The sequence below is a fragment of the Trachypithecus francoisi genome, unplaced genomic scaffold, assembly GCF_009764315.1.
Source record: "Trachypithecus francoisi isolate TF-2019V2 unplaced genomic scaffold, Tfra_2.0 Lachesis_group14, whole genome shotgun sequence".
Taxonomy (NCBI): Eukaryota; Metazoa; Chordata; class Mammalia; order Primates; family Cercopithecidae; genus Trachypithecus; species Trachypithecus francoisi.
In genome coordinates this window covers 59,376,663-59,402,312 of record NW_022681459.1, presented here as the reverse complement: position 1 = coordinate 59,402,312, position 25,650 = coordinate 59,376,663, and the positions used below count along the sequence as shown (strand labels likewise).

The 25,650-nt window shown below is 53.6% G+C and overlaps 2 protein-coding genes across 4 annotated transcripts in view; both read right to left on the bottom strand.

The window, feature by feature from the left end:
- LOC117096375 (NADH-cytochrome b5 reductase 3) overlaps positions 1–19,199 on the bottom strand; it is a 33,550-nt gene extending 14,351 nt beyond the window's left edge. For 2 of the 3 annotated variants that reach the window (XM_033233736.1, XM_033233737.1), the window contains exons 1-2: positions 18,944–19,199; positions 4,881–5,012 (exon numbers count right to left, since the gene is read on the bottom strand). In XM_033233736.1, the coding sequence (XP_033089627.1) occupies positions 4,881–5,012; positions 18,944–18,964 (153 nt within the window). In that variant the 5' untranslated portion in view covers positions 18,965–19,199. Of the gene's footprint in view, positions 1–4,880; positions 5,013–16,222; positions 16,403–18,943 lie in introns of those variants that run through there. The other variant, XM_033233738.1, reaches the window with a different exon arrangement.
- Positions 8,559–9,298, bottom strand: ATP5MGL (ATP synthase membrane subunit g like; the record flags this gene model as incomplete). Its single annotated transcript, XM_033233739.1, is given in 1 exon segment — positions 8,559–9,298. A coding segment is annotated over 1 exon segment (324 nt), but the record flags the coding sequence as incomplete, so codon positions are not given.
- Positions 19,200–25,650: the final 6,451 nt, after the last annotated feature.

Here is a 25,650-nt window from a genome sequence, read left to right as displayed (position 1 = left end):
CAGAAACCCATGCGCCAGAAAACATTTGGAGGAAGAATAGAAATGAGATGGCTGGGCACGGTGGCCTGTAATCCCAGCACTTTGGGAGACCTCACCTGAGGTCAGGAGTTCGAGACCAGCCTGAACAACATGGAGAAACCCCATGTCTACTAAAACTACAAAATTAGCTGGGCGTGGTAGTGCATGCCTGTCATCCCAGCTACTCAGGAGGCTGAGGCACTTGAATCAAGAATCACTTGAATCCAGGAGGCAGAGGTCGCAGTGAGCCGAGATTGCGCCATTGCACTCCAGCCTGGGCAACAAGAGTGAAACTCAATCTCAAAAAAAAAAAAAAAGGAGGCCGGGCGCGGTGGCTCAAGCCTGTAATCCCAGCACTTTGGGAGGCCGAGACGGGCGGATCGCGAGGTCAGGAGATCGAGACCCTCCTGGCTAACACGGTGAAACCCCGTCTCTACTAAAAATACAAAAAACTAGCCGGGCGAGATGGCGGGCGCCTGTAGTCCCAGCTACTCGGGAGGCTGAGGCAGGAGAATGGCGTAAACCCGGGAGGCGGGGCTTGCAGTGAGCCGAGATCCGGCCACTGCACTCCAGCCTGGGCGACAGAGCGAGACTCCGCCTCAAAAAAAAAAAAAAGGAATAGAAATGAGGACAAGCGACGAATAATTATGGTGCTGGCCACAACCTCTAGTAGGGCAGCCAGGTGGGCAAAGCACAGAGCACCCAGAGCAGGCCTGCTGCGGACCCCGCAAAGCCACCGCGGGCACAACGCGGGGGCAAAGCTGCAATCCCAGGACATCTGCCACATGTTCTCTTGTGTAACATCCCTATGATGAAATACTAAAAGGATCCGTGTTGTATGGCTGGCTAAAAAACCAGGTTATCAAAACAAGAAACTGCGTGTGCACACCTGCACCTCCACACACCCCCTGTACGAACAAAATACCCACAGAGGGTCTGGCAGGCTCACGCTGAGCTGTGACCTGGGCCATCTGCATGGGGCCCTGGGGATGTGGCAATGGGGTAGGGATGGAGGTCATCCTTCACAGAGTTTTTATGGTGAGCACATATAAATAATACATTATTTCTGAAATTAAGAAACAATAGGCCGGGCGCGGTGGCTCAAGCCTGTAATCCCAGCACTTTGGGAGGCTGAGGCGGGCGGATCACCTGAGGTCAAAGTTCGAGACCAGCCTGACCAACATGGAGAAACCCCGTCTCTACTAAAAATACAAAATTAGGCAGTGGTCCATGCTTATAATCCCAGCCACCTGGGAGGCTGAGGCCTGAGAATCACTTGAACCTGGGAGGCTGAGGTTGCGGTGAGTCGAGATTGTGCCATTGCACTCCAGCGTGGGCAACAAGAGTGAAACTCCGTCTTAAAAAAAAAAAAAAAAAGGCCGGGCGCGGTGGCTCAAGCCTGTAATCCCAGCACTTTGGGAGGCCGAGACGGGCGGATCACGAGGTCAGGAGATCGAGACCATCCTGGCTAACATGGTGAAACCCCGTCTCTACTAAAAATACAAAAAAAAAACTAGCCGGGCGAGGTGGCGGGCGCCTGTAGTCCCAGCTACTCGGGAGGCTGAGGCAGGAGAATGGCGTGAACCCGGAGGCGGAGCTTGCAGTGAGCCGAGATTGCGCCACTGCACTCCAGTCTGGGCGACAGAGCGAGACTCCGCCTCAAAAAAAAAAAAAAAAAAAAGGAACAACAGTAACAGAGCCAGGCATAATGGTGCATGCACATGGTCCCAGCTACTTAGAAGGTTTGTGCCCAAGAGTGTGAGGTTGCAGTAAGCAGTCTGGGTGACAGAGCGAGATCTTGTTCTAAGAAAACACAAACACGGCCGGGCGCGGTGGCTCAAGCCTGTAATCCCAGCACTTTGGGAGGCCGAGACGGGCGGATCACGAGGTCAGGAGATCGAGACCATCCTGGCTAACCCGATGAAACCCCGTCTCTACTAAAAATACAAAAAAACTAGCTGGGCGAGGTGGCGGGCACCTGTAGTCCCAGCTACTCCGGAGGCTGAGGCAGGAGAATGGCGTAAACCCGGGAGGCGGAGCTTGCAGTGAGCTGAGATCCGGCCACTGCACTCCAGCCCGGGCGACAGAGCAAGACTCCGTCTCAAAAAAAAAAAAAAAAAACCACAAACACAAAAAAAACCACCAATAACAAGGGAAAAGAATGTTAACAGGTTTCAAAATGTTACGATTTCATTTGGATAAGAAAAAAACATGTGTGCCTGCTTACATAAGTATAAAACATACCACAGGGCCGGGTGCGGTGGCTCACGCCCGTAATTCCAGCACTTTGAGAGGCCAAGTCGGGTGGATCACCTGAGGTCAGGAGTTCAAGACCGGCCTGGCCAGCATGGTGAAACCCCAATTCTACTAAAAATACAAAAAAAAATTAGCAGGGTGTGGTGGTGGGCACCTGTAATCCCAGCTACTTGGGAGGCTGAGACAGGAGAATCGCTTGAACCTAGGAGGCAGAGGTTGCAGTGAGCTGACATCACGCCATTGCACCACAGCCTGGGCAACGAGAGCAAAACTCCATCTCAAAAACAAACAGCCGGGCGCGGTGGCTCACACCTGTAATCTCAGCACTTCGGGAGGCTGAGGCGGGCGGATCACGAGGTCAGGAGATCGAGACCATCCTGGCTAACATGGTGAAACCCCGTCTCTACTAAAAATACAAAAAATTAGCCGGGCATGGTGGCGGGCACCTGTAGTACCAGCTACTTGGGAGGCTGAGGCAGGAGAATGGCGTGAACCCGGGAGGTGGAGTTTGCAGTGAGCCGAGATTGCACCACTGCACTCCAGCCTAGGTGACAGAGCAAGACTCCATCTTGGAAAAAAAAAAAAATTCATATCCCAAGGGTAAGTGTGGTCTCATCTGGAAGGTGGTGATTTACTTTTTTTTGTTTTGTATTTTTTATTTTTTTTGAAACAGAGTTTCGCTCTTATCACCCAGACTGGAGTGCAACGGTGTGATCTCAGCTCACTGCAATCTCTGCCTCCCGCTTCAAGCGATTCTCCTGCCTCAGCCTCCCGAGCAGCTGGGATTACAGGCACCTGCCACCACGCCTGGCTAATTTTCGTATTTATTTATTTTTTTGAGATGGAGTCTTGCTCTGTAGCCCAGGCTGCAGTGCAGTGGCGCAATCTCGGCTCATGGCAAGCTCCACCTCCCGGGTTCACGCCATTCTCCTGCCTCAGCCTCTAGAGCAGCTGGGATTACAGGTGCCCGCCACCGCACCCGGCTAATTTATTTATTTATTTATTTGTTTATTTCGAGACAGAGTCTCGCTCTCTCACCCAGGCTGGAGTGCAATGGTGCCATCTCGGCTCACTGCAAGCTCCGCCTCCCGGGTTCACACCATTCTCCTGCCTCAGCTTCCCCAGCAGCTGGGACTACAGGAACCCGCCGCCTCGCCCAGCTAATTTTTTGTATTTTTAGTAGAGACAGGGTTTCACTGTGTTAGCCAAGATGGTCTCGATCTCCTGACCTTGTGATCCGCCCACCTCGGCCTCCCAAAGTGCTGGGATTACAGGTGTGAGCCACCGTGCCTGGCCTAATTTTCGTATTGTTAGTAGAGATGGGGTTTCACCATGTTGGCCAAGCTGGTCTCAAACTCCCGACCTCAGGTGATCCACCGGCCTCAGCCTCCCAAAGTGCTGGGATTACAGGCGTGAGTCACCATGCCTGGCTGGTAATTTACTTTTCATTTTGCTTTTTTTTTTTTGCTTCTGAATGTCAACATCTCTGTGAGCTCCTGGGACAATTACAGACACTTGTTCCAAAATTCCAGGAAGTGGCCAGCTCCGTGCCATGGAAGCCTGAGATTCCTGTGAAGCCTGAGTCAGATGCACCAGGCACAAGCCCAGGGTGGAGACCTGGGCCCTGGCAGATGACATTCTCTGCTGTGACTCAGTTTTCCCTGCCACACCCCTCCTGTGCCTGCTGGGGGTGGCCAGAAATAGAGCAAGGGAGGGGCTCCGAAGAGGGCAAGCGACCGAAGGAAGAAGCCTTTACTGAGCAGCAAGGCAAAAGAGGGAGAGGATGGTTTTAAATAATAATCAGTGCTTTGAAAAAAATGAGTCAGGTCAGGAACCATGGCTCATGCCTGTAATCCCAACACTTTGGGAGGTGGAGGGGCGGGGATCACTAGAGCCCAGGAGTTTGAGACCAGCCTGGGCAACAGGACAAAACCCCACCTCTACAAAAAATACAAAAATTAGGCTGGGCACGGTGGCTCATGCCTGTAATTGCAGCTACTCAGGGGGCTGAGGTAGGAGAATCACTTGAGCCTGGGGAGGCAGAGGTTGCGGTCAGCCGAGATTGCACCACTGTACTCCAGCCTGGGACACAGAGCAAGACTCTGTCTCAAAAAAAAAGTATGAACTAACTAATGCAAGAAAGTAAGAAGCAAACAGGGCAGAGGGAGCCCACACAGCTCAGAGCACCCAGGGAATCTGCACAGATGTGAAAGGTGTCCAGGTCCAGAAGTACCAGGCTGTGGGGAATGAGGCTGGGGGAGGGGGAGGAGGGAAGAGACCTTATCTTCAAATCTCTCACCCCCTGCACTCCTACTCCATAAATGGACCTAAAAGTTCTGAGGGGTTCCTTCCACTCTGACCGTCCATGAGGCAGTGAGTGTGGTTCAGAGAATGGGCTCTGTGGACAGAGAGACCAGGGTTTAAAGCCCTAGGCCACTTCCTGGTGGCCTTAGCAAAGGACATCACCTCGCTTTCTCCACCGGTAGAATGGGCGGACAACAGTATCTACTTCAGAGCAAGACATGCCCTGAGCACAGAGTAGATGCCTGTAGGTGCCTGGGCAATGCTGTGATGCTGACAAGGCAGCGGCAGCGGCCGGCACTCACCTCCCGGTCGATGAGCCGCAGCGAGTACTTGATGTCCGGACTCTCGAGGGTGATGGCTGGCGTGGAGCGCTGGAATAGCTTCATGAGCAGACTGTACAGGAACCAGACGGGGGAGAGCACTACATGGCCCAACTGAAACGACAGGGACCCGCGGGGTCAGCACAGGAGCCTGCCTTTCCCTAAACACACCGGCTCGTCCACACTCCCAGGCCTCTGCTCATGCTGTCCCCTCTGCCGGGAGCACCCTCTCCCCACCACCCTCATCCAGACAGCATCATCAATTTTGGTGCCCACTAGGAGAAGCTATAAAGACCAGACTGAGCATTACACCTGTTGCTCATTACACCTGTCACTGAGCATTATCCAGGCTTCTATGCTCAGTACCATGAGAAAAAGCTCCATTTCCTCGAGGAGCCAGGACCAAAAAGTGCTGTGTCTCTAAGCACATATCCTTTTTCACTTTGGCGACTAGGAAGCTCAGAGCAAAATTAATCTTGAGCATAATATATTTGTGCTCCCTCCTTCTCTTCCTTCCTTTAGTCAACTTCCCCGGTCTTTTTTTTGAGACAGAGTCTTACTCTGTCACCCCACCCAGGCTGGAGTGCAGTGGCCCGATCTCGGCTCACTGCAACCTCTGCCTCCTGGGTTCAAGCAATTCTCTGCCTCAGCCTCCCGAGTAGCTGGGATTACAGGCACCCACCATCATGCCTGGCTGATTTTTGTATTTTTAGCAGAGACAGGGTTTCACCACATTGGCCAGGCTGGTCTTGAACTCCTGACCTTGTGATCCACCTGCCTCGGCCTCCCAAAGTGCTGGGATTACAGGCATGAGCCACCACGCCCGGCAACTTCCCTGGTCTTATTAAGTGATGTCAAGTTCTAGCTTGATTTAGACAACCAGACAAGTAATAACCCCAACTCAGAATCTATCTGAAAGGCCTACACTGACCAAATGGCTCTATGGCACCTTTAAATCCGGTCCCTTGGGGCCATTGAGATTGATGCTCTCCTCTTTGCTCTCCCACAGAGCACACTAGAACAAGTCAGTGAAGCTGGGTGAACTGAGCCACTTCCCCCAAATGACATCCATGAATGCCCCTGAGCCCTGGGGTTTTGCCATCAGGTGTAAGGGAAGCGAAACACTGAGCCAGGCACTGGGAAGGTCACTGGCTGTGTGACCCCAACAAAGTCCCTTCCCCTCTCAACCGGAGTGGACCAGGTGATCTGCAAGGCCCCCAGAGCTGCGACTCTACTACTCAGATCACCAAGGTCAACAGCCTCAGGGATCCCAGGGCCACATCGAGCACCACACAGGCACGGCCCTCGCAGTAACCCCACGCGGTAGGCACTGTCACCGCCACCATTTCGCAGATGAGGAAACAACCCGCAAAGGCAAAGCAACTCACCCAGTCACCCAGCTGGCAGGTCGGAGCTGACCCAGAGTCCGCTCATCGCTTATACCACGCTGGGATACCTCAGGCTCAGGCGGACCACGCCATACAGCCCTGAGGGGCTGTTCCTTTCCAGCCCCTGCCCCCGACATCTCAGCCTCACGAAGGCCCTAAAAGGGGGCCAGGCATAGTGGCTCACGCCTGTAATCCCAACACTCTGGGAGGCGGAGGCAGGGGAACAGTTTTGAGTCCAGGAGTTTGAGACCAGCCTGGGCAACAAGGTGAAACTCTGTCTCTAGAAAAAATATAAAAAGTTAGCTGGGTGTAGGCCGGGCGCAGTAGCTCACGCCTGTAATCCCAGCACTTTGGGAGGCCGAGGCGGGTGGATCACCTGAGGTCAGGGGTTCAAGACCAGCCTGGCCAACATGGCGAAATCCCGTCTCTACTAAAAATACAAAAAGTAGCCGGGCGAGGTGGCGTGTGCCTATAATCCCAGCTACTTGGGAGGGTGGGGCAGGAGAATCGCTTGAACCTGGGAGGTGGAGGTTGCAATGAGCCAAGATCATGCCATTGCACTCCAGCCTGGGCAACAAGAGCGAGACTTCATCTCAAAAAAAAAAAAAGTTAGCTGGTTGCGGTGTCACACGCTCGTGGTCCCAGCTACTCAGATGGTAGAGGCAGGAAGATTGCTTGAGTCCAGGATTTCGAGACCAGCCTGCACAACATAGCAAACCTCTGTCTCTATTCCAAAAAAAAAAAAAAAAAACCCTAAAAGTTGGTTAGGAAACCCAAATCCCTGGCTGGGCACACACCTGTAATCCCAGCTACTCAGGAGGCTGAGGCAGGAAAATCACTTGAATCTGGGAGGAGGAGGTTGCAGTGAGCCAAGATTGTACCACCACACTCCAGCCTGGGAGACAGAGCAAGACTCCATATCGAAAAAAAAAAGAGGCTGGGCGTGGTGGCTCACACTTGTAATCCCAGCACTTTGGGAGGCTGAGGCAGGTGGATCACCTGGAGTCAGGAGTTCGAGATCAGCCTGGCCAACATTGTGAAATCCAGTTTCTACTAAAAATACAAAAAATTAGCTGGGTGTGGTGGCGCATGCCTGTAATCCCAGCTACTTGGGAAACTGAGGCAGGAGAAATGCTTGAACCCAGGAGATGGAGGTTGCAGTGAGCTGAGATTGCGCCATTGCACTACCACTTGGGCAACAAGAGAGAAAGTCCATCTTAAAAAAAAAAAAAAAGGCCAGGCACGGTAGCTCACACTTGTAATCCCAGCACTTTAGGAGGCCAAGGCAGGCAGATCACTTGAGGTCAGAAGTTCGAGACCAGCCTGGCCAACATGGTGAAACCCCATCTCTACCAAAAATACAAAAATTAGCTGGGTGTGGTGGTGGGCTACCCCAGCTACTTGGGTGGCTGGAGCAGGAGAATCGCCTGAACCCAGGAGGCGGAGGTTGCAGTGAGCTGAGATCGTGCCACTGCACTCCAGCCTGGGCGATAGAGCGAGACTCTGTCACACACACACACACACACAAAGTGGGGGGCCGGGCACAGTGGCTCATGCCTATAATCCCAGCACTTTGGGAGGCCGAGGCGGGTAGATCACCCGAGGTCAGGAGTTGGAGACCAGCCTGGCCAACATGGAAAACCGTGTCTCTACCAAAAATACAAAAATTAGCTGGGTGTGGTGGTAGGCGTCTGCAATCCCAGCTACTTGGGAGGCTGAGGCATGAGAATCACTTGAACCCGGAAGGTGGAGGTTGCAGTGAGCTGAGATCACGCCACTTCACTTCAGCCTGAGCAACAGAGCAAGACTCCCTCTCAAAAAAAAAAAAAAACCCCAAAAAATTAAAAACCAAAAACTGCTGACAGACTCCAGGAGCTGAAGGATCCTCTCCTAAACGTGAGAGAGAGCACAGCCCTGCCCTGCTGACACCTGGATCTCAGACTTCTGGCCTCCAGAACTGTAAGAGAATAAGGTTCTGTTGTCTTCAGCTGCCTGGTTTGCAGAAAATTTGTTATGGCAGCCCTGGTAAACTAGTACAGAAGCCAAAGAGACAGGACGAACTCCGGCATGTGGTTTTAGAGTAGCACTGGCCCAAGAAAGAATTGTTATAAAGGCCAATACTGAGACAATTGATGAAATTTGGCCAGCCTGGCCAACATGATGAAACCCCATCTCTACTAAAACTACAAAAATTAGCCGTACATGGTGGCGGGTGCCTGTAATCCCAGCTACTTTGGGGGCTGAGGCAGGACAACTGCTTGAACCCAGGAGGCGGAGGTTGCAGTGAGCCAAGATCATGCCACTGGACTCCAGCCTGGATGACAAGAGCCAAGACTCCATCTCAAAAAAAAAAAAAAAAAAATGAATAAGGCTTGTGGATTAGATAATAGTGTTGTAACAATGTTACTTTCCTGTAATTATTCTGTGGTTATGCAAAAGAATGTCCTTGTTCTTAGGAGATACACACCGAAATATTTAGGGGCAAAGGGGCAAACTTACTCTCAAATGGTTCAAAAGATAGACACAGATGACCCTTGAACATAGCTTGGAACTGCTTGGTTCACTTTTTTTTTGGAATTTTTGACAAATCTTATTTTATTCAGATAGCAGTCTGATCACACCTGGTCCAACAACACTCAAATAATAAATCAAATATAATCAGATGTTAAAGATTGGTCTTCAAACATTCTAGCCAATGATGCCACGCTTGCCTACGATCTCTCCGACATAAAACCACATCAACACCTCAGTGGCCAGCAAACCATTCTGCACAGCTTCCTTAACCGTGAACTGTTTGAAGCTACCAGGCTGAGCACTACTGACTATTTTTTTCAGGCTCTGAATCGCTCCAAGAATCTCAGCAGGGGTGAGAGGAACCAGCTCAACCATGGCATAGTACCAAAATGTGGCCAATCAAGGCTTCGAATAAGTCACAGCGGCCTTCACCAGTGCTGGGGTCTTCTCACCAAGGTTATGGACAAATTGAGCCAAGGTTCTGGGATGCAAAGTCCATCATCCCAAACGGTCAGCTGAAGGTCACCCCCCCAGAAGGACCCTGTGTGGTTCATTCATTCATTCATTCATTCATTCATTTATTTATTTTGAGATGGAGTCTCACTCTGTCACCCAGGCTGGAGTGCAGTGGTGTGATCTCACTGCGACCTCCCCCTCCCAGGTTCAAGTGATTTCCCTGCCTCAGCCTCCTGAGTAGCTGGGATTACAGGTGCACGCCACCACGTCTGGCTAATTTTTGTATTTTTTTTTTTTTTTTTTTTTGGAGGCGGAGTCTCGCTCTGTCGCCTGGACTGGAGTGCAGTGGCCGGATCTCAGCTCACTGCAAGCTCCGCCTCCCGGGTTCACGCCATTCTCCTGCCTCAGCCTCCCGAGTAGCTGGGACTACAGGCGCCCGCCACGTCGCCCGGCTAGTTTTTGTATTTTTAGTAGAGATGGGCTTTCACCGTGTTAGCCAGGATGGTCTCGATCTCCCGACCTCGTGATCCGCCCGTCTCGGCCTCCCAAAGTGCTGGGATTACAGGCTTGAGCCACCGCTCCCGGCCCTAATTTTTGTATTTTTAGTAGAGACAGGGTTTCACCATGTTGGCCAGGCTGGTCTCAAACTCCTGACCTTGTGATCTGCCCACCTCTGCCTCCCAAAGTGCTGGGATTACAGGCATCAGCCACTGTGCCTGGCCACGATGTGTGGTTCACTTATACAAGGATCTTCTTCCCCCTCTGTCACCTGAGACAGCAAGACCACCCCCTCCCTCCTCCTCAGCCTTCTCAACATGAGAACAAGGATGAAGACCTTTATGATGATCCATTTCCTCTTAATGAATAGTAAATATGTTTTCTCTTCCTTATGATTTATTTTCTCTTTCTTTATTTTTTGAGACGGAGTCTTGCTCTGTCACCCAGGATGGAGTACAGTGGCATGGTCTCAGCTCACTGTAACCTCCACCTCCTGAGTTGAAGCAATTCTCCTGTCTCAGCCTCCCGAGTAGCTGGGATTACAGGCACATGCCACCACACCCAGCTAATTTTTGTATTTGTAGTAGAGATGGGGTTTCACCATGTTGGCCAGGCTGGTCTTGAACTCCTGACCTCATGATCCTCCTGTCTTGGCCTCCCAAAGTGCTGGGATTACAGGTGTGAGCCACCACGCCCAGCCCCTTATGATTTTTAAAATAACAGTTTTCTCTAGCTTACTTTACTGTAAAAATATAGTATACAACACATAAAATATACAAATATGCTATTGGTAAGGCTTCTAGTCAATAGTATACTATTAGGAAAGTTTTGGGTGAACCAGAAGTTATACATGGATTTTCTTTTTTTTTTTTTTTTAAAGACAGGTCTGGCCCAGGCTGGAGTGCAGTGGCGTGATCTTGGCTCACTGCAATCTCTGCCTTCCGGGCTCAAGCGATTCTCCTGCCTCAGCCTCCCAAGTGGCTGGGATTACAGGCGCCCACCACCACACCTGGTTAATTTTTGTATCATTAGTAGAGATGGGGTTTCACCATGTTGGCCAGGCTGGTCTCGAACTTCTGATGTCAGGTGATCTGCCTGCCTCGGCCTCCCACAGTGCTGGGATTATAGGCATGAGCCACCGCACCCGGCCTATACATGGACTGTCAACTATACAGGTCAGCCCCTAACCCCCATGCCATTTTCAAGGGTCCACTGTATGTATATGCACACATATAGTATCTAATATATTTAATATACATTAGATATACACTGTACAGAGAGAAATAACGCAGATGTAGCAAATAATAACATTAGGTACATCTGGGTGAAGAGTACCTAAAAGCTCTTTTTTTTTTTTTTTTTTTTTTGAGACAGGGTTTCACTTTATCACCAGGCTGGAGTGCAGAGGCATGATCTCAGCCCACTGTAGCCCTGACCTCTTGTACCCAAGCAATCCTCCCACCTCAGTCCCCGAAGTAACTGGGGCTACAGGCACGTACCACCAGGCCTTGGTAATTTTTTTTTGCAGAGACGCAGTTTCACCATGTTGCCCAGGCTAATCTCAAACTTCTGAGCTCAAGCAATGGGCCAGCCTCGGCCTTCCAAGTGCTAGGATTGCAGGTATAAGCCACCGCGTCCAGCCCATAAATGCTCTTTTATAGTAACTTTGAAATTATTTCTTTTTTTTTTTTTTTGAGATGGAGTCTCGCTCTGTTGCCCAGGCTGCAGTGCAGTGGTGCGATCTCGGCTCACTGCAAGCTCTGCCTCCTGGGTTCACGCCATTCTCCTGCCTCAGCCTCCCGAGTAGCTGGGACTACAGGCACCCGCCACCACGCCCGTACGTTTTTTGTAGTTTTTAGTAGAGACGGGGTTTCACTGTGTTAGCCAGGATGGTCTCAATCTCCTGACCTCGTGATCCACCCACCTCAGCCTTCCAAAGTGCTGGGATTACAGGCGTGAGCCACCGCGCCCGGCCAGTAACTTTGAAATTATTTCAAAATAAAAAGTGTGTGAAGCCCATACTGGTAGTTCAACTAGAGAGGCTGAGAAGTCAAAGTTCATACAAAACACTGGCTCTCAAGAAAGCTGTTTCACAGCTTGTTTATAGAGCCTCCCCATATACCTCCCTGACTGTAGTTCTCTCAGCAAATGTGCACGTGTGTTCTCTTCTTATCATGACCCTACTAGTTCCCTTTTCACCTTGACTGCTAGGAAGCTCGGAAACAAGTTCCTTGCGTGCGTGCAGGCCTGTCTACTTCCTTTGTGGGATCTGCTATGGGCCCCTTGAGGTAGTGTATCCTGCAGAACACAGACAAGTGCCTCCGCTCTATGCAAGGCCAGGTAAGACACTACTAACCTCTCAAAGCCTAGCCCCATTGCCCCTCCCCTTCTGGAAACCCTACCAGGAGTCCCTACTCTGCAACAATTTGAGGAGGGTGCTCTGGCGGAGCCGCGTGTCCTTCACTAGAAGGCACGGGTCACTGCCTGGCCTATCTCCTTGAAGAGATGTGAGATGAGATGAGCGTAGGAGTCTATAACTTGGGAAGTGCCAGCTCACACACAGGAGCTTTTCCTGCCACCCTCATGGGGCCACTACGAACTGAGAGGTGGAATAGCCAAGTGAAGGAAGGGCAGGGTGCTACAACCTCATACCAGGCCTGGCCCCCACCCCCAAACCAGCCCAGCAGCTCCAAGCTGCCCGGCTACAGTTACAGGCCCTTTGTTGGGCTTAAAACAAAACGCCTCTCTCCCAGGCAGGGCCTCCATGACGGGTGCAGCTGAGGCCTGGCTCCATGGGGCCCTTGGTATTTGACCCATGGGTCTAAAGGAAGGGCTGTGGCCGGGCGCGGTGGCTCAAGCCTGTAATCCCAGCACTTTGGGAGGCTGAGACGGGCGGATCACGAGGTCAGGAGATCGAGACCATCGTGGCTAACACAGTGAAACCCCGTCTCTACTAAAAAATACAAAAAAAACTAGCCGGGCGAGGTGGTGGGCGCCTATAGTCCCAGCTACTCGGGAGGCTGAGGCAGGAGAATGGCGTGAGCCCGGGAGGCGGAGCTTGCAGTGATCTGAGATCCGGCCACTGCACTCCAGCCCGGGCGGCAGAGCGAGACTCCGTCTCAAAAAAAAAAAAAAAAAAAAAAAAAAAAAAAAAAAGGAAGGGCTGTGGATGCCCACCCCTCACCCATGCCCAGGGCCGCCAGCTGGGGTCTCTGGCACCACCCATTTAACCAGCATGGCCCAGGTGCTTCACGCATCCTTCAAGGCCCCAGTTGGCAGCTGTGGACTTGGGTCGGAGAGACCAGGATGTGAGTCCCAGCTTAGGAAGGCAGGAGAGTCGCTTCACCTCCCCGGGCCCTACCTGGAGGATGGGGAGGGTGGGGAGGAAGGAGGCACCCAGCGGTCAGCGCCCCTGAGCTGGCGCTGTTCCGAGTAGGGGCCACGGGTTTCCTGGGATAGTCCCCACCTCAACCCTAGGCTGCGGGTGTGGTGATCATCCCAGCACGTGAGGAAACCGAGGCCAGGAAAGGGGAGTGACCTTCCCCGAGTAGACCCAAGCCAGCCCTCCAAGCACCGCTCACCACATGACACTGTTATCTGTCCCTCAGATAGATGAGGTGACCTGCCAAGGTCATGCAGTCCTGCGGGGTGGGCCGGGACTGGACTCCCAATGTCCAGCCCAAAGTGCTGCTCTTCCTGAGTCACCACCCAAAACAGGCGCCCTCTCTCTGCTCCAGTCACAGAGCTCACAGCCCAAATCTGATATCCTGCCTCCCACAGTGAGGCCTGAGCACCTGCCCCCAGCCCCGGGGGCCCAAACCAACAGGCGGCTCCACCCTCTCCTCAAATACCCACCATAGCTCCCCACTGCCTACCTGAAGGCACTCTCTCTATGGCCCCAACTCTGGACTCACCTCCCAGCTCTCTGCTCTCTCAACATTAAGCCCATCTTGCTTCAGGCGTTTGCATAAGCTCTCGTCTCTGCCCCAAATGTCCTTCCTCTGCGGGCATCCAACCAGCAAACTCCTATTCGTCTCTCAGAGCCCAGCTCAAACATCAAAATCTTCCCTGATGAGCCCTTCCCTAGCTAACCAGGCCCTTGGCAGACTTTTCACAGCCCCTGGTCCCCTCTGGAAACTCCCTGGGGTGAGGACAATTCCGATGATTCCTCTGCTATGGACCTCTCCCTCAGTCACAGAAACCACACCCACGGGGAATAGCGTCTAGGGAAAAAGTTGGCGGAAGTTACCTTCCCAGGAAATCACCATTGTTGGGGGCCCTGGCAATGAACCTGAATGACATTAGGAGTTGGAGTTGTGCTTGCTGCTCCCTAGAGCTGTTTTTCCAGCACAGCTGTGTCAGCGCACAGCCCAGCTTAAGGCCCCTCTGCGGGCAGCTGGCTTCAGGGGCTGCCGAGGCACCTTCCCCCATTTCCTCCCTGGCCCTCCCACAGTGATGCAAGGTGGGAACAACCATGTTCCCCATGTGACAATGAGGGACAAATGTGTGACAGTGAGGGCACAAATGTAGCTCAAGGAGGCCCAGGGTGGAGCCTGGGTGTTGGTTTCTGATTTTCTGTTGCTTTCCCACTTCCCTCACTTGTCCTAACCCTAAACCCATGGATGTGGGTCTGGGTGGGCGCCAGGCCAAGAAAAAGATACCCACGTGTCAGTGGCCCCGATGGCAAGGCCCTAAATGCTGGCTTTGGCCGTTGCACAGACCCTCGTCCAACCCCAGATGCCGGCTCCCCACAAGTATCCAGAGGTGGCCCTGGAGCAGCTCCCGGGATCTGTGTCTGTCGTCACCACTGTATCCCCAATACTCCACGCAGAAAGCACTCAACAAATATTTGTGGAATGAATGAGTGAGGGGACAACAGGCTCCCACCCTCCCAGTCTTTTCATTTTGCCTAGAAGTTTCCAGAACCAGGACAAGAGCCCAGACTCCTGGGTAAGGGTGGGGCACAGCCTGTCCTGTGTGTCAGAAAAGCCCGCTTGTCCCCCAAGAGCACAGGCATCAGAGGTGGGCTTAGGATCTGGCTCCAGGCTGTTCCCACGCCTGTTCCACACCCAGAGAGGATACACGCAGCTCCCAGGGCTGAGCTGGGAGTCAGGCACTGCTCAGAAAGCCGGGCTCGCCGTGGGCGGCGGATGAGAGTCAGGGGCCTTCCTTCCAGTGTCCGCTCCCAACAGCGGGGACTGTCCGGAGCCGGAGGGGGCAGCCTTTGCTCCCGCCACCTCATTCAGTCCTCAGGCCTGTTCATGACTCCTCCCACTTCAGGTGAGGAAACCAAGCCTCAGGGGACAGACTTGAGCCAGGCGAAACCTTCTGGGCACTAAAGAGAAGGGGTGGGCTTTTTATAGGTAAAAGTTCTTATCTGGGGAGGCAGCCACGGGCAGACCATCACCATCTGTCAGTCATTTAGTCCACAAACCCCAGTGGGCACTCAGGTGGCAGGTCCCATGCCCAATGCGGGGGACACAGGCCAGGAGGCCCCACCTGAGTTTAAGCCGAAGTGGGAGACAGACATCGGCAGAGAGGGTGCACCACAGCCAGGAGCAGCGGAGGGGCAAAGGTTTTACCTCCAGAAAGCTAGAGGCCCTACCAGACTCACACGGTGGAGTACACTCTATCCCCACCAGCACTGATTGGAACAGGCTCTGCCCCGTTCCCACCCACAGCACCACCCCCACCCCCACCCGCAGTGGGCCAAGTAAACAGGAGGCAGATGGCTGAGGCGAAGGTCCCACCCCTGTGCCTCCTCAGTTGTGCTGCATGCACACTTACACACACACTCACACACTCTCACACACATACCACCTCACCCCAGCCACCTGCAGGCCCAGGGGACAGCTGCCTCCCAGCCCCTGACCTAATGCCCACAGGCCATGCTCTGCCCCACCAGAGAACCCACCACCCGCCTCTCCTTGTCTCTAATAACACAGAGGGGAAGAGGGACACAGGGTGCCAGAGTCCCAGGGAGCCCCCAGCTAATACATCATAGCTGAGGGGTTGCGTAGCTCTACTCCCCACGCATAGAATGCCCTGCTCAGCTGCCCACCCCTAGAATTCCCTATGGGGACCCTAGCCTCCACTCTGCCCAGACCAGGTTTGGGATGGGCAGAGAGAGCTGCCAGGGCCCCCTACCTGACAGGCCCGGTCGTCCCCAGGTGCCAGTTCTCTGCCCTGGAGCTTGGACAAGCCAGTCAGGTTACTTGCTTACCTGTCCCCCGCCTGCCCGCCAGCGGTCCCATCAGAATCTGAGCGGCACCTCCCTCCTGGTACTGTTCTAACAGGGAGGAAGTGGGAGGGAGTGGAGGAAGTTCTGCAGTGGGGGGCTCTGGCTTGCCTGGGAACTGTGGGGGAAGGGAACTCAGGAGGAGGAGCAGGTGGACACAGCGCTGGGATCTGGGCCACCGACTAAGCATGGGGCTGCCAGGGACAGTAGGAAAGCCGGGCAGACTCTACCTGTCAGCCTGTCAGGGTCGCTGAGCACTCATAGCCGGGCTGGGAAGCAGGGGAAACACAGTTCAGAATGGCAGGCCAAGCTCCAACGTTCTCCCAGTGTGGCTGGCAGACTCCAGGGCCAACCCCTGGCCTGGATCCCCCAAAATGTTGGGAGAGGCCTCCTACCGGGCCTGCACGTCCTAGATAAGACACCTAGTGCACCAGGTCCCCAGCCAGCCTCCTGCAGACTGTGGGGAGCCCTTAAGCCAGGAGGCCTGGCTCAGAACGTGCTGGAGACATTCTGGGCCAAGCGGGGATCCCAGCAGCACCCACAAAGGGTAATCCCCACCCACCCGTGGGGAGATGGGGCTCGGGGGGTTGATGAAGGTCTCCCGACTCCCAGAGAGGGCTCTGCTCCTCACAGGGGACTACTCAGTCATTCAACAGAAATAAGTAGAATGAGGCCAGGCACGGCAGCTCACATCTGTAATCCCAGCACTTTGAGGAACTGGGACGGGAGGATCACTTGAGCTCAGAAGTTTGTGACCAGCTATAGCAAGACGTTGTCTCCATTAAAAATACAAAAAATTAGGCCAGGCACAGTGGCTCATTCCTGTAATCCCAGCACTTTGGAAGGCTGAGGCAGGTGGATCATCTGAGGTCAGGAGTTCAGGACCAGCTTGGCCAAGATGGCAAAGCCCTGTGTCTACAAAAAGTACAAAAAATAGCTAGGTGTGATGGCGAGTGCCTATAATCCCAGCTACTTGGGAGGCTGAGGCAGGAGAACTGCCTGAGCCCAGGAAGTGGAGGTTGCAGTGAGCTGAGATCATGCCACTGCACTCCAACCTGGGTGACAGAGAGAGACTCCGTCTCAAAAAAAAAAAAAAAAAATCAGCCGGGCGTGTTTGCGCGTGCCTGTACTCAGAATGCTGAGGTAGAAGGATCACTTGTGCCCAAGAGGTTGAGGCTGCAGTGAGCTATGATCACGCCACTACACTACGGTCTGGGTGAGAGACTCTGTCTCAAAAAAGAAAAAAGAAATGTGTACAGCAGCCAGGTGCTGGGAAAGTGGCCATAAATCCAACTACCAGCTGGAAGGTAAGGAGCACCACCAAAAACAGCAGGGAAGGGTTGAGTGGAGACCAGGGGAAGCTTTGGAGACACAGGGAGGACATTTCAACAATAAAGGAGGCAGGTGCTTTCTGGGGAAAAATGGGGAGAGTGTTGCATGAAGGCTGGGGTGATGCCCACAGGTTCACCCTGGGGTCTGAACATTCCCAAGTTCTGGGTTGAGCCACATTTTCCTGAGCAACAGCCCAAGCCAAGAGGCCTGTTGCCTGATTCCCCAAGGAGGAGTCTCCAGCGCCAGAGGGAGGGCCCAGGTGCCCTCCAAGTGGCAGATGCCAGGTGTGGAGGTGGAGGTGGAGGGGTGCTGGGCTGATGATTCCTTCTGTGTCTGCCTCCCCACACACAGCGGGTCACAGTTGACGGAGGAGCTGCCCTCTGCAGCTGCAGCCTCCACGTGTCCACACAGACTCAAGCCTCCAGCCCCACCATGATCAACTTTTGAGAAACTGGAGAGAGGAGGTGGCTTGGGGGGAAGGGAAGGTGGTTCTAGGGCAGCCCAGAAGTGACAGCAGCAGAGTGGACTTTGAAACCCCATGGAGCAGGCTCCCTCGGGCGGCGGCGCTGTGGGACGGTGGCCAAGACTAGCTTGCATTTCCCCATCTGTGAAATGGGGCAAACAGCGCTGATACCACCAAGAGTGAGGTCCCCAGCACAGCTTGCAGAGTCAGTGGGAGCCTGGCCTCGCTGGGAGCCTGGCCCACTGCGCACCGGGAGGACGCCCCAGCATCAGCGGGATTCTGTTCCTTGTTGCTAAAACGTGCAAAACCGGCCGGGCGCGGTGGCTCAAGCCTGTAATCCCAGCACTTTGGGAGGCCGAGACGGGCGGATCACGAGGTCAGGAGATCGAGACCATCCTGGCTAACACGGTGAAACCCCGTCTCTACTAAAAAAATACAAAAATCTAGCCGGGCGAGGTGGCGGGCGCCTGTAGTCCCAGCTACTCGGGAGGCTGAGGCAGGAGAATGGTGTAAACCCGGGAGGCGGAGCTTGCAGTGAGCTGAGATCCGGCCACAGCACTCCAGCCTGGGCGGCAGAGCCAGACTCTGTCTCAAAAAAAAAAAAAAACGTGCAAAACCCTCTGACTCAGTGACATCGCGCACACACACGTTCAGTCACAGTCACATCGCCCATTCACATACTCCCGACACACACACATCACACGTTTCCATGCCCGCCCTTCACACCCACCGTCACACTCACACACTCACTCTCAAGCCACAGTCATTCGCACGCTCGCTCACATACTCACACTCAGCCGCACACACACTCACAACCACGGGTCCCTCCAGCAGCCAAGGCCCCACGGCGGCCAGGGCAGGGCTCGGGTGCTCCCCGTTGCTTGGCTCTGCCGCGCACCCCGGGCAGGAGGGCTGGTTCCCCGCTACAGACGGCCAGGGCGTGAGTCACCGTCACCACGTTGCTCGCCCGGGCAGGGCTAGGGTGCGGTGGGGTGGGGCGCGGCGGGCTGGGCGGGCGGAGTGGGTGCGGCCGGGTGAGGTGCGGCCCGGTTCGGCCCGGGTCCTGCGCCCCCTCCCGCAGGCCAGCCCGCCCCCTCGCCAATGGGTCCTTGTCCCTCGCGACGCCCCGCGGCCCCGGCGACCCCTCCCCGCCTACCGTGCTCAGCTGGGCCCCCATGGTGGCCCTGCGCTGCGCTCGCTCTGCAGCCGCCGCCGAGACCGTCGCGCCCCAGCCCGCGTCACCCCGGAGGAGGGGCGGGGCCGAGGGGCCAGGCGGGCGCGCGGGGCGGGCGCGGGGGCGGGGACGGGGTCGCTCCGCCCGCTTCTGCCGGGCACTGGAGACGGGGAAGTGGGGATACGCCCCTTTATGCTCGGAGCTCTCCCGCCGCTGTGCGGCCCCATGCGGGACGGTGGCCTCTCTGGGCCTCGTTCGCCGCCATAAAGGAAGCAAGATGGCGCCCCCCGAATGGGAGCGAGAATAAGAAGCGGAATCTTCCCCCGGCCTCCGAGCCTGCAGGGGCCGGCCCTGTCTGGCCTGGACTGGGCCTGGGCCTGCAGTTGCTCAGCACGGCCTTTCTCCAGGCCTTTGAACTTGCAATTCCCAGGGCAGCACTGTTCCCAGCTGCCTCTGGCTGGGCCGTTCTGATTGCTCACGTCCCAGGTCAAATGCTGCGGTCTCAGCACAGCCCGCCCAGAGCCTCCTCCCCGGCTGCACCTCCGCTCCCCACCCCATTGTCCCACTGTGGAGTGGTCTTTGTCCCACGTAGCTGAAGGCCTCCTGCGTGCTTCCCCCACTCCCACCCCATCTCAGTGGACTGTGGGCAAGGCCCTGTGTGGTTTGAAGTCCCCTACATCCCCGGAGCCTAGCACAGAGCCTAGCACATAGTAAGTGCTCAATAAATGCTTTTTTTTTTTTTTTTTTTTAAAGCAGGGTCTCACTCTTGCCCAGGCTGGAATGCAGGAGCCTGATTACAGCTCACTTTAGCCTCAACCTCCCAGGCTCAAGCGTTCCTCCTGCCTCAGCCTCCTGAGTAGCTGGGCACGTGCCACCATGTCCGGCTAATGTTTTTTTTTTTTTTTTTTTGAGATGGAGTTTCGCTCTTGTTGCCCAGGCTGGAATGCAATGACGCGATCTCGGCTTGCCGCAAACTCTGCCTCCAGGGTTCAACAGATTCTCCTGCCTCAGCCTCCCGAAATTACAGGCATGTGCCACCACGCCCGGCTAACCGGCTAATTTTTTTTTTTTTTTTTTTTTTGAGACGGAGTCTTGCTCTGTTGCCCAGGCTGAAATGCATTGGCACCATCTCGGCTTACTGCAAGCTCCGCCTCCTGGGTTCACGCCATTCTCCTGTCTCAGCCTCCCGAGTAGCTGGGACTACAGGCGCCCACCACCACGCCCGGCTAATTTTTTGTATTCTTAGTAGAGACAGGGTTTCACAGTGTTAGCCAGGATGGTCTCGATCTCCTGACCTCATGATCTCTCCTCCTCGTCCTTCCAAAGTGCTGGGATTACAGGCGTGAGCCACCACGCCTAGCCTAATTTTGTATTTTTAGTAGAAATGGGGTTTCAACATGTTGGTCAGGCTAGTCTCGAACTTCCGACCTCAGGTGATCCACCTGCCTCGGCCTCCCAAAGTGCTGGGATTACAGGCGTGAGCCATCGCGCCCGGCCATTTTTGTATTTTTTTTGTAGAGACGGGTTTCACTATGTTTCCCAGGCTGGTCTGGAACTCCTGGGTTCAAGCCATCCTTCCACCTTGGCCTCCCAGAGTGCTGGGATTACAGGCATGAGCCACGATGAGCAGCCTAAATACTTGTTGAATGGGTGAATTCAATGGACAGTGGGCACCTTCTCCGTGTAGGCTCATGCTGGGCCCTAGGGTCATTCTCTGGCCTTGCACTCCTAGTAGGGTCTTGGACCCAGATGTGAGCTCCTGGTGCTCTGAGGGGGTGGAGTGGGCCGTGTGTTCAGGCAATGTGGCACGGACCAGGCAGAGAAAGGGAGAAGCGCCTTGCTGGCAGGGCCTGGAGGTGGAGACAGGTGAACAGAGGCCTGATGTGCAAGGTTAGAGAGGCTGATACAGCCGAGCCGGGGGCACAGTGGTGCGATGTGACGTTGTGGAGGCAATGTGGAGCCCCAGGTGGAAAGAACTGGCATGTCAAGGAGAATGGGGAGCCCTGCAGGATCTAGACAGGTGAGGGAGTGACTTACTGGGTTTATTTGTTTACCTAGAGATGAGATCTCGCTCTGTTGCCCAGGCAATCACAGCTCACTGCAGCTCAAGCCATCCTCCCACCACAGCCTCCCAGAGCACTGGAATTACAGGCATAAGCCACCATGTCCGCCTGCCTACCCACCCACCTGACCTACTGTTTTTTTTTCTGTTTGTTTGTTTTGTGGTTTTTTTTTGAGATGGAGTCTTGCTCTGTTGCCAGGCTAGAGTGCAGTGGCGCGATCGCGGCTCACTGCAACCTCTGCCTCCTGGGTTCAAGCAATTTTCCTGCCTCAACTTCCCAAGTAGCTGGGACTGCAGGTGCGCACCACCATGCCCAGCTAATTATTATTATTATTTTATTATTATTATATATATTTTTTGAGACGGAGTTTCACTCTTGTTGCCCGGGCTGGAGTGAGTGCAATGGTGTGATCTCAGCTCACCGCAGCCTCCGCCTCCCAGGTTCAAGCGATTCTCCTGCCTCAGCCTCCCGAGTAGCTGGGATTACAAGCATGCGCCACCACACCCAGCTAATTTTGTATTTTTAGTAGAGACAAGGTTTCTCCATGTTAGTCAGGCTGTTCTAGAACTCCTGATCTCAGGTGATCCGCCCGCCTCGGCACCACGCCCGGCACGCCCAACTAATTTTTGTGTTTTTAGTAGAGATGGGGTTTCACCATGTTGGCCAGGATGGTCTTGATTTCTCGACCTCATGATCCACCTGCCTCTGCTTCCCAAAGTGCTAGGATTACAAGCGTGAGCCACTGCGCCCAGCTGACCTACTGGTTTTAAAGAGGGAACTCTGGAGGCAGTGTGGAGGGAGGGACCTACTACATAGAATACAAGAGTAAATCTTGGCCTGGGATCAGTCAAGCATTATTTCAATTTTATTTTATTTATTTTTGTATAACTTTGTGGAAAGTATCCTGCATTCATGATGGATCTTTCTGGGTTTTGCCACATATTTTCACGTTAAAGTTTAAATTATTTTTTGCATACAAGTAATCGGAATAGTTTTACCCCCATGGGAACGCTGATTGTAGAAAGATGACACTACATGGGTTAGGTGTCTTGTTTTCATTGAAAAACTAGCCAAAAAGGGAAAGAAAAACACACCACAGGCCAGGCGCGGTGGCTCACGCCTGTAATCCCAGCACTTTGGGAGGCCGAGGTGAATGGATCATCTCAGGTCAGGAGTTGGAGACTCAAAAAAAAAAAAGAAAAAGAAACAGCAAAGAAAGAAAAACAAAGCTAATAAATTGTCCAGTTGCATATTTCTCTCTCAAAAAAAAAAAAAAACTGAGTCGTAACTGAGTCTCTAGGCAATATATTCAAAGCTAACAGGATTAAAAGTAAAATAAAATTTAAAAATCATCAGATGCAATTAAGGGAGCCCTGCTACATACAGGCAAGTCAATACTAGTGCTACTCCTGGACTCTAGGAAGCTGGAAGACATCTTAACAACTCCTCTTAAGGCCGGGAGCCGTGGCTCACGCCTGTAATCCCCCAGCACTTTGGGAGGCTGAAGCAGGCAGATCACAAGGTCAGGAGTCTGAGACCAGCCTGGCCAACATGGTGAAACCCCGTCTCTACTAAAAATACAGAAATTAGCCAGGTGTGGTGGCGGGCGCCTGTAGTCCCAGCTACTTGGGAGGCTGAGGCAGGAGAATCACTTGAACCCGGGAGGCAGATGTTGCAGTGAGCCAAGATCTCACCACTGCACTCCAGTCTGGGCGACAGAGCAAGACTTTGTTTCAAAAACTAAGAAAGATAACTCCACTCAGAATAATTTACTTCAAGTAGCCTTTTTTCTTTTTTTTTTTTTTTTGTTTGGAGATGGAGTTTTGCTCTGTTGCCCGGGCTGGAGTGCAGTGGCATCATCACAGCTCACTGCAGCCTCCATCTCCCAGGGCTCAGATGATCCCCTACCTCAGCCTCCCAAGTAGCTGGAACTACAGGCACGCATCACCATGCACCACCACGCCCAGCTAGTTTTGTTTTGTTTTATTTTATTTTTTTTTTTTTTTGTAGAGATGGGTTTTTGCTATGTTGCCCAAGCTGGTCTCGAACTCCTGGGAGCGAGTGATCCTCCTGCCTCAGCCTCCCAAAGTGCTGGGATTACAGGCGTGAGCCACCACATCTGGCTTCCTTGTGAAATGTGGAGGTGACTAAGTTGGCTTTCTCCTTTTAATCATCCCTCACAAGTTGTAAAGAACTTTGAGGTCAGGAGTTCAAGACCAGCCTGGGCAACATGGTGAAACCCCATCTCTACTAAAAATACAAAAATTATCTGGGCATGGGCAGAAGGAAGGAAGGAAGGAAGGGAGGGAGGGAGGGAGGAAGGAAGGGAAGGAAAGAGAGAGAGAAAGAAGAAAGAAAGGAAGAAAGAAAGAGGCTCTGGTGTCAGACAGGCCTGGGTTCCAATCCCAGCCCTTCTACCCTCTAACTATGTGGCCTTGAGTACATCACATGGCTGGAGTCTCTTTCCCCATCGGCAGTGTGGAGATAATGATACCTATCCCTTTGGATCTCAGCTCCCTCCCCCATGGAGGGGACACTGCACAGGGCTGTGTTAAGGCATCCTCATAGTGGAAAACAAATATTACTTGACAGAAATAGAAAGGAACCATAAAGATAAGCACGATGGAAATAATGTAATTCAATTCTAGCCACATGCCAGTCTGTTGCTGGCCAGAGGCCTAAGCCTGGGTCTTCTCTTCCCTGGGTCTAAAGGCTGGAAAGAGACTTGTAAAGGCAAGAATTTTCGAGGCCCAGCCCCAGGCCATTGCTTGGTGAACCCGGAAGTCCCTGACGCAGGGGCTGCTGGGCTTGCAGCCTAAGGGCTCCTCGGCCCCCAGCAGCTCAGGCAGGTCACCCCCGAGGTACATCCATCTGGGTAGATTAGGACCTCGTCACTGTGGGTTCTTGGCCAGTTTCTTGGAATCTGGTTAGCAGAAAGCCAGCCCTGTGGCCACCTAATGCTGAGAATGCTGGCACAGAGGACCCAATCACAGCGTCCCTGTCCCCCAGAGCCCTGACATGTCTGAACACCCTCCCTCTGCCCTCGCAGAAGCCATTCGCTGTTCACTCACCACGCCCTGCACAGAGACTGCCCTGGAGACCATTCAGGGCCTGCCCTCAGGGAGCTGAAGATCCTGGGACTCAGGCCCAGTGATGATAGGACAGATGAGCAGTGGGGGCAGCAAGAAGGGAGCACCCCGTGAGGCCACTGGGCCAGGTTCAGAGAGAAGACGGCATCCAAGGAGGAGTTCTGGAGATGGAAGAGGCGGGGAGGGCATGGCTGGGTCCTGCCGGCTGAGACGCCAGCAAGGTTGGGGTGCTAGGCCGTCCAGGGCTAGAGCCGGCATGGGTGGGAGAGACGAGCCAAAGATGGCACCTGGGTGGTGGTCTGCCCAGGCCTGGGTGGGCGTGGGGGAGGTGTAGGTAGAGAAGGCTGTGAGCTTGGCTCTGAGAGGCAGGAGGGGGCCGTGGGGCCCTAAGAGGAGACATCCAGGCTGGCCAGGCCAGAGGTCTCTCTGCAGAGCTCTGACCACAGCCTCCTTAGGCAGCGGCAGCCCTGATCGCCTTGCTTGAAGAGCGACCAGAGGCCACCAGCGCCCTCAAGTGATTAATTTAAGAATGACTGAAAACGCTGAAAAAGGAGAAGAGCTGCAGTTCCTACTTCCCGGATGGGGAGATGAAGTCACCTTGCCAAGCAGCCTCTGGTAACTTCACTGGAACCTAGCCTCCAGCCCTTACCTGCTCCAGGACCTCGGGATTTAGGCCAGGTGCAGCAATTTGGGAGGCGGAGGTGTGAGGATCGCTTGAGCTCAGGAGTTCGAGTCCAGCCTGGGCAATACAGCGAGACCCCATCTCAACAAAAATTCAAGAAAAATTAGCCAGGCGTGATGTCGCATGCCTGTACTCAGCTACTTGTGAGGCTGAGGCAAGAGGATCTCTTGAGCCCAGGAGTTGGAGGCTTCAGGGAGCTATGATCTCACCACTGCACTCCAGCCTGGGCAACAGAGCAAGACCCTGTTTCGAAAAATAATAATAATAAAATAAAATGGGGTTCAATCCTAGAAGGACCACAGATGATTGTAGGTGCCTCCCCATCCCCTACACCATTTGTTTTTCACTGGCGTGGCCAACTGGTGGCAGGATGACACAGCCACACAGTGACCTATATGATCTCAGAAGCTGGGTGCAGTGGCTCGCACCTGTAATCTCAGCTTTAGGAGGGCTAGGTGGGAGGATCACCTGAGCCCAGGAGTTTGAGACCAGACTGGGCAATATAGATCCCATGTCTAAACATAAAAAAGTAGCCAGACATGGTGGCACACACTTTTGGTCCCAGCTACTGAGGCAGGAGGATCCCTTGAGCCCAGAAGGCAGAGGCTGCAGTGAGCCATGATTGCACCAATGTTCTCAGCCTGGGTGATGCAGTAAGACCCTGTTTCAAAAAAGACAAAAAACAAAACCCCCAAACAAAGTTAAACTATAAATTAAGTTCCTCGCAAACTTAGTTTGGCCCAGGAATGAACAATGACATCTTGGAGGTTAGAGGCAAGATGGAGTCAGTTAGGTCAGATCTCTTTCTCTGTTACAATTTTCTCACCGTTACAATTTTTGCAAAAGCGGTTTCAT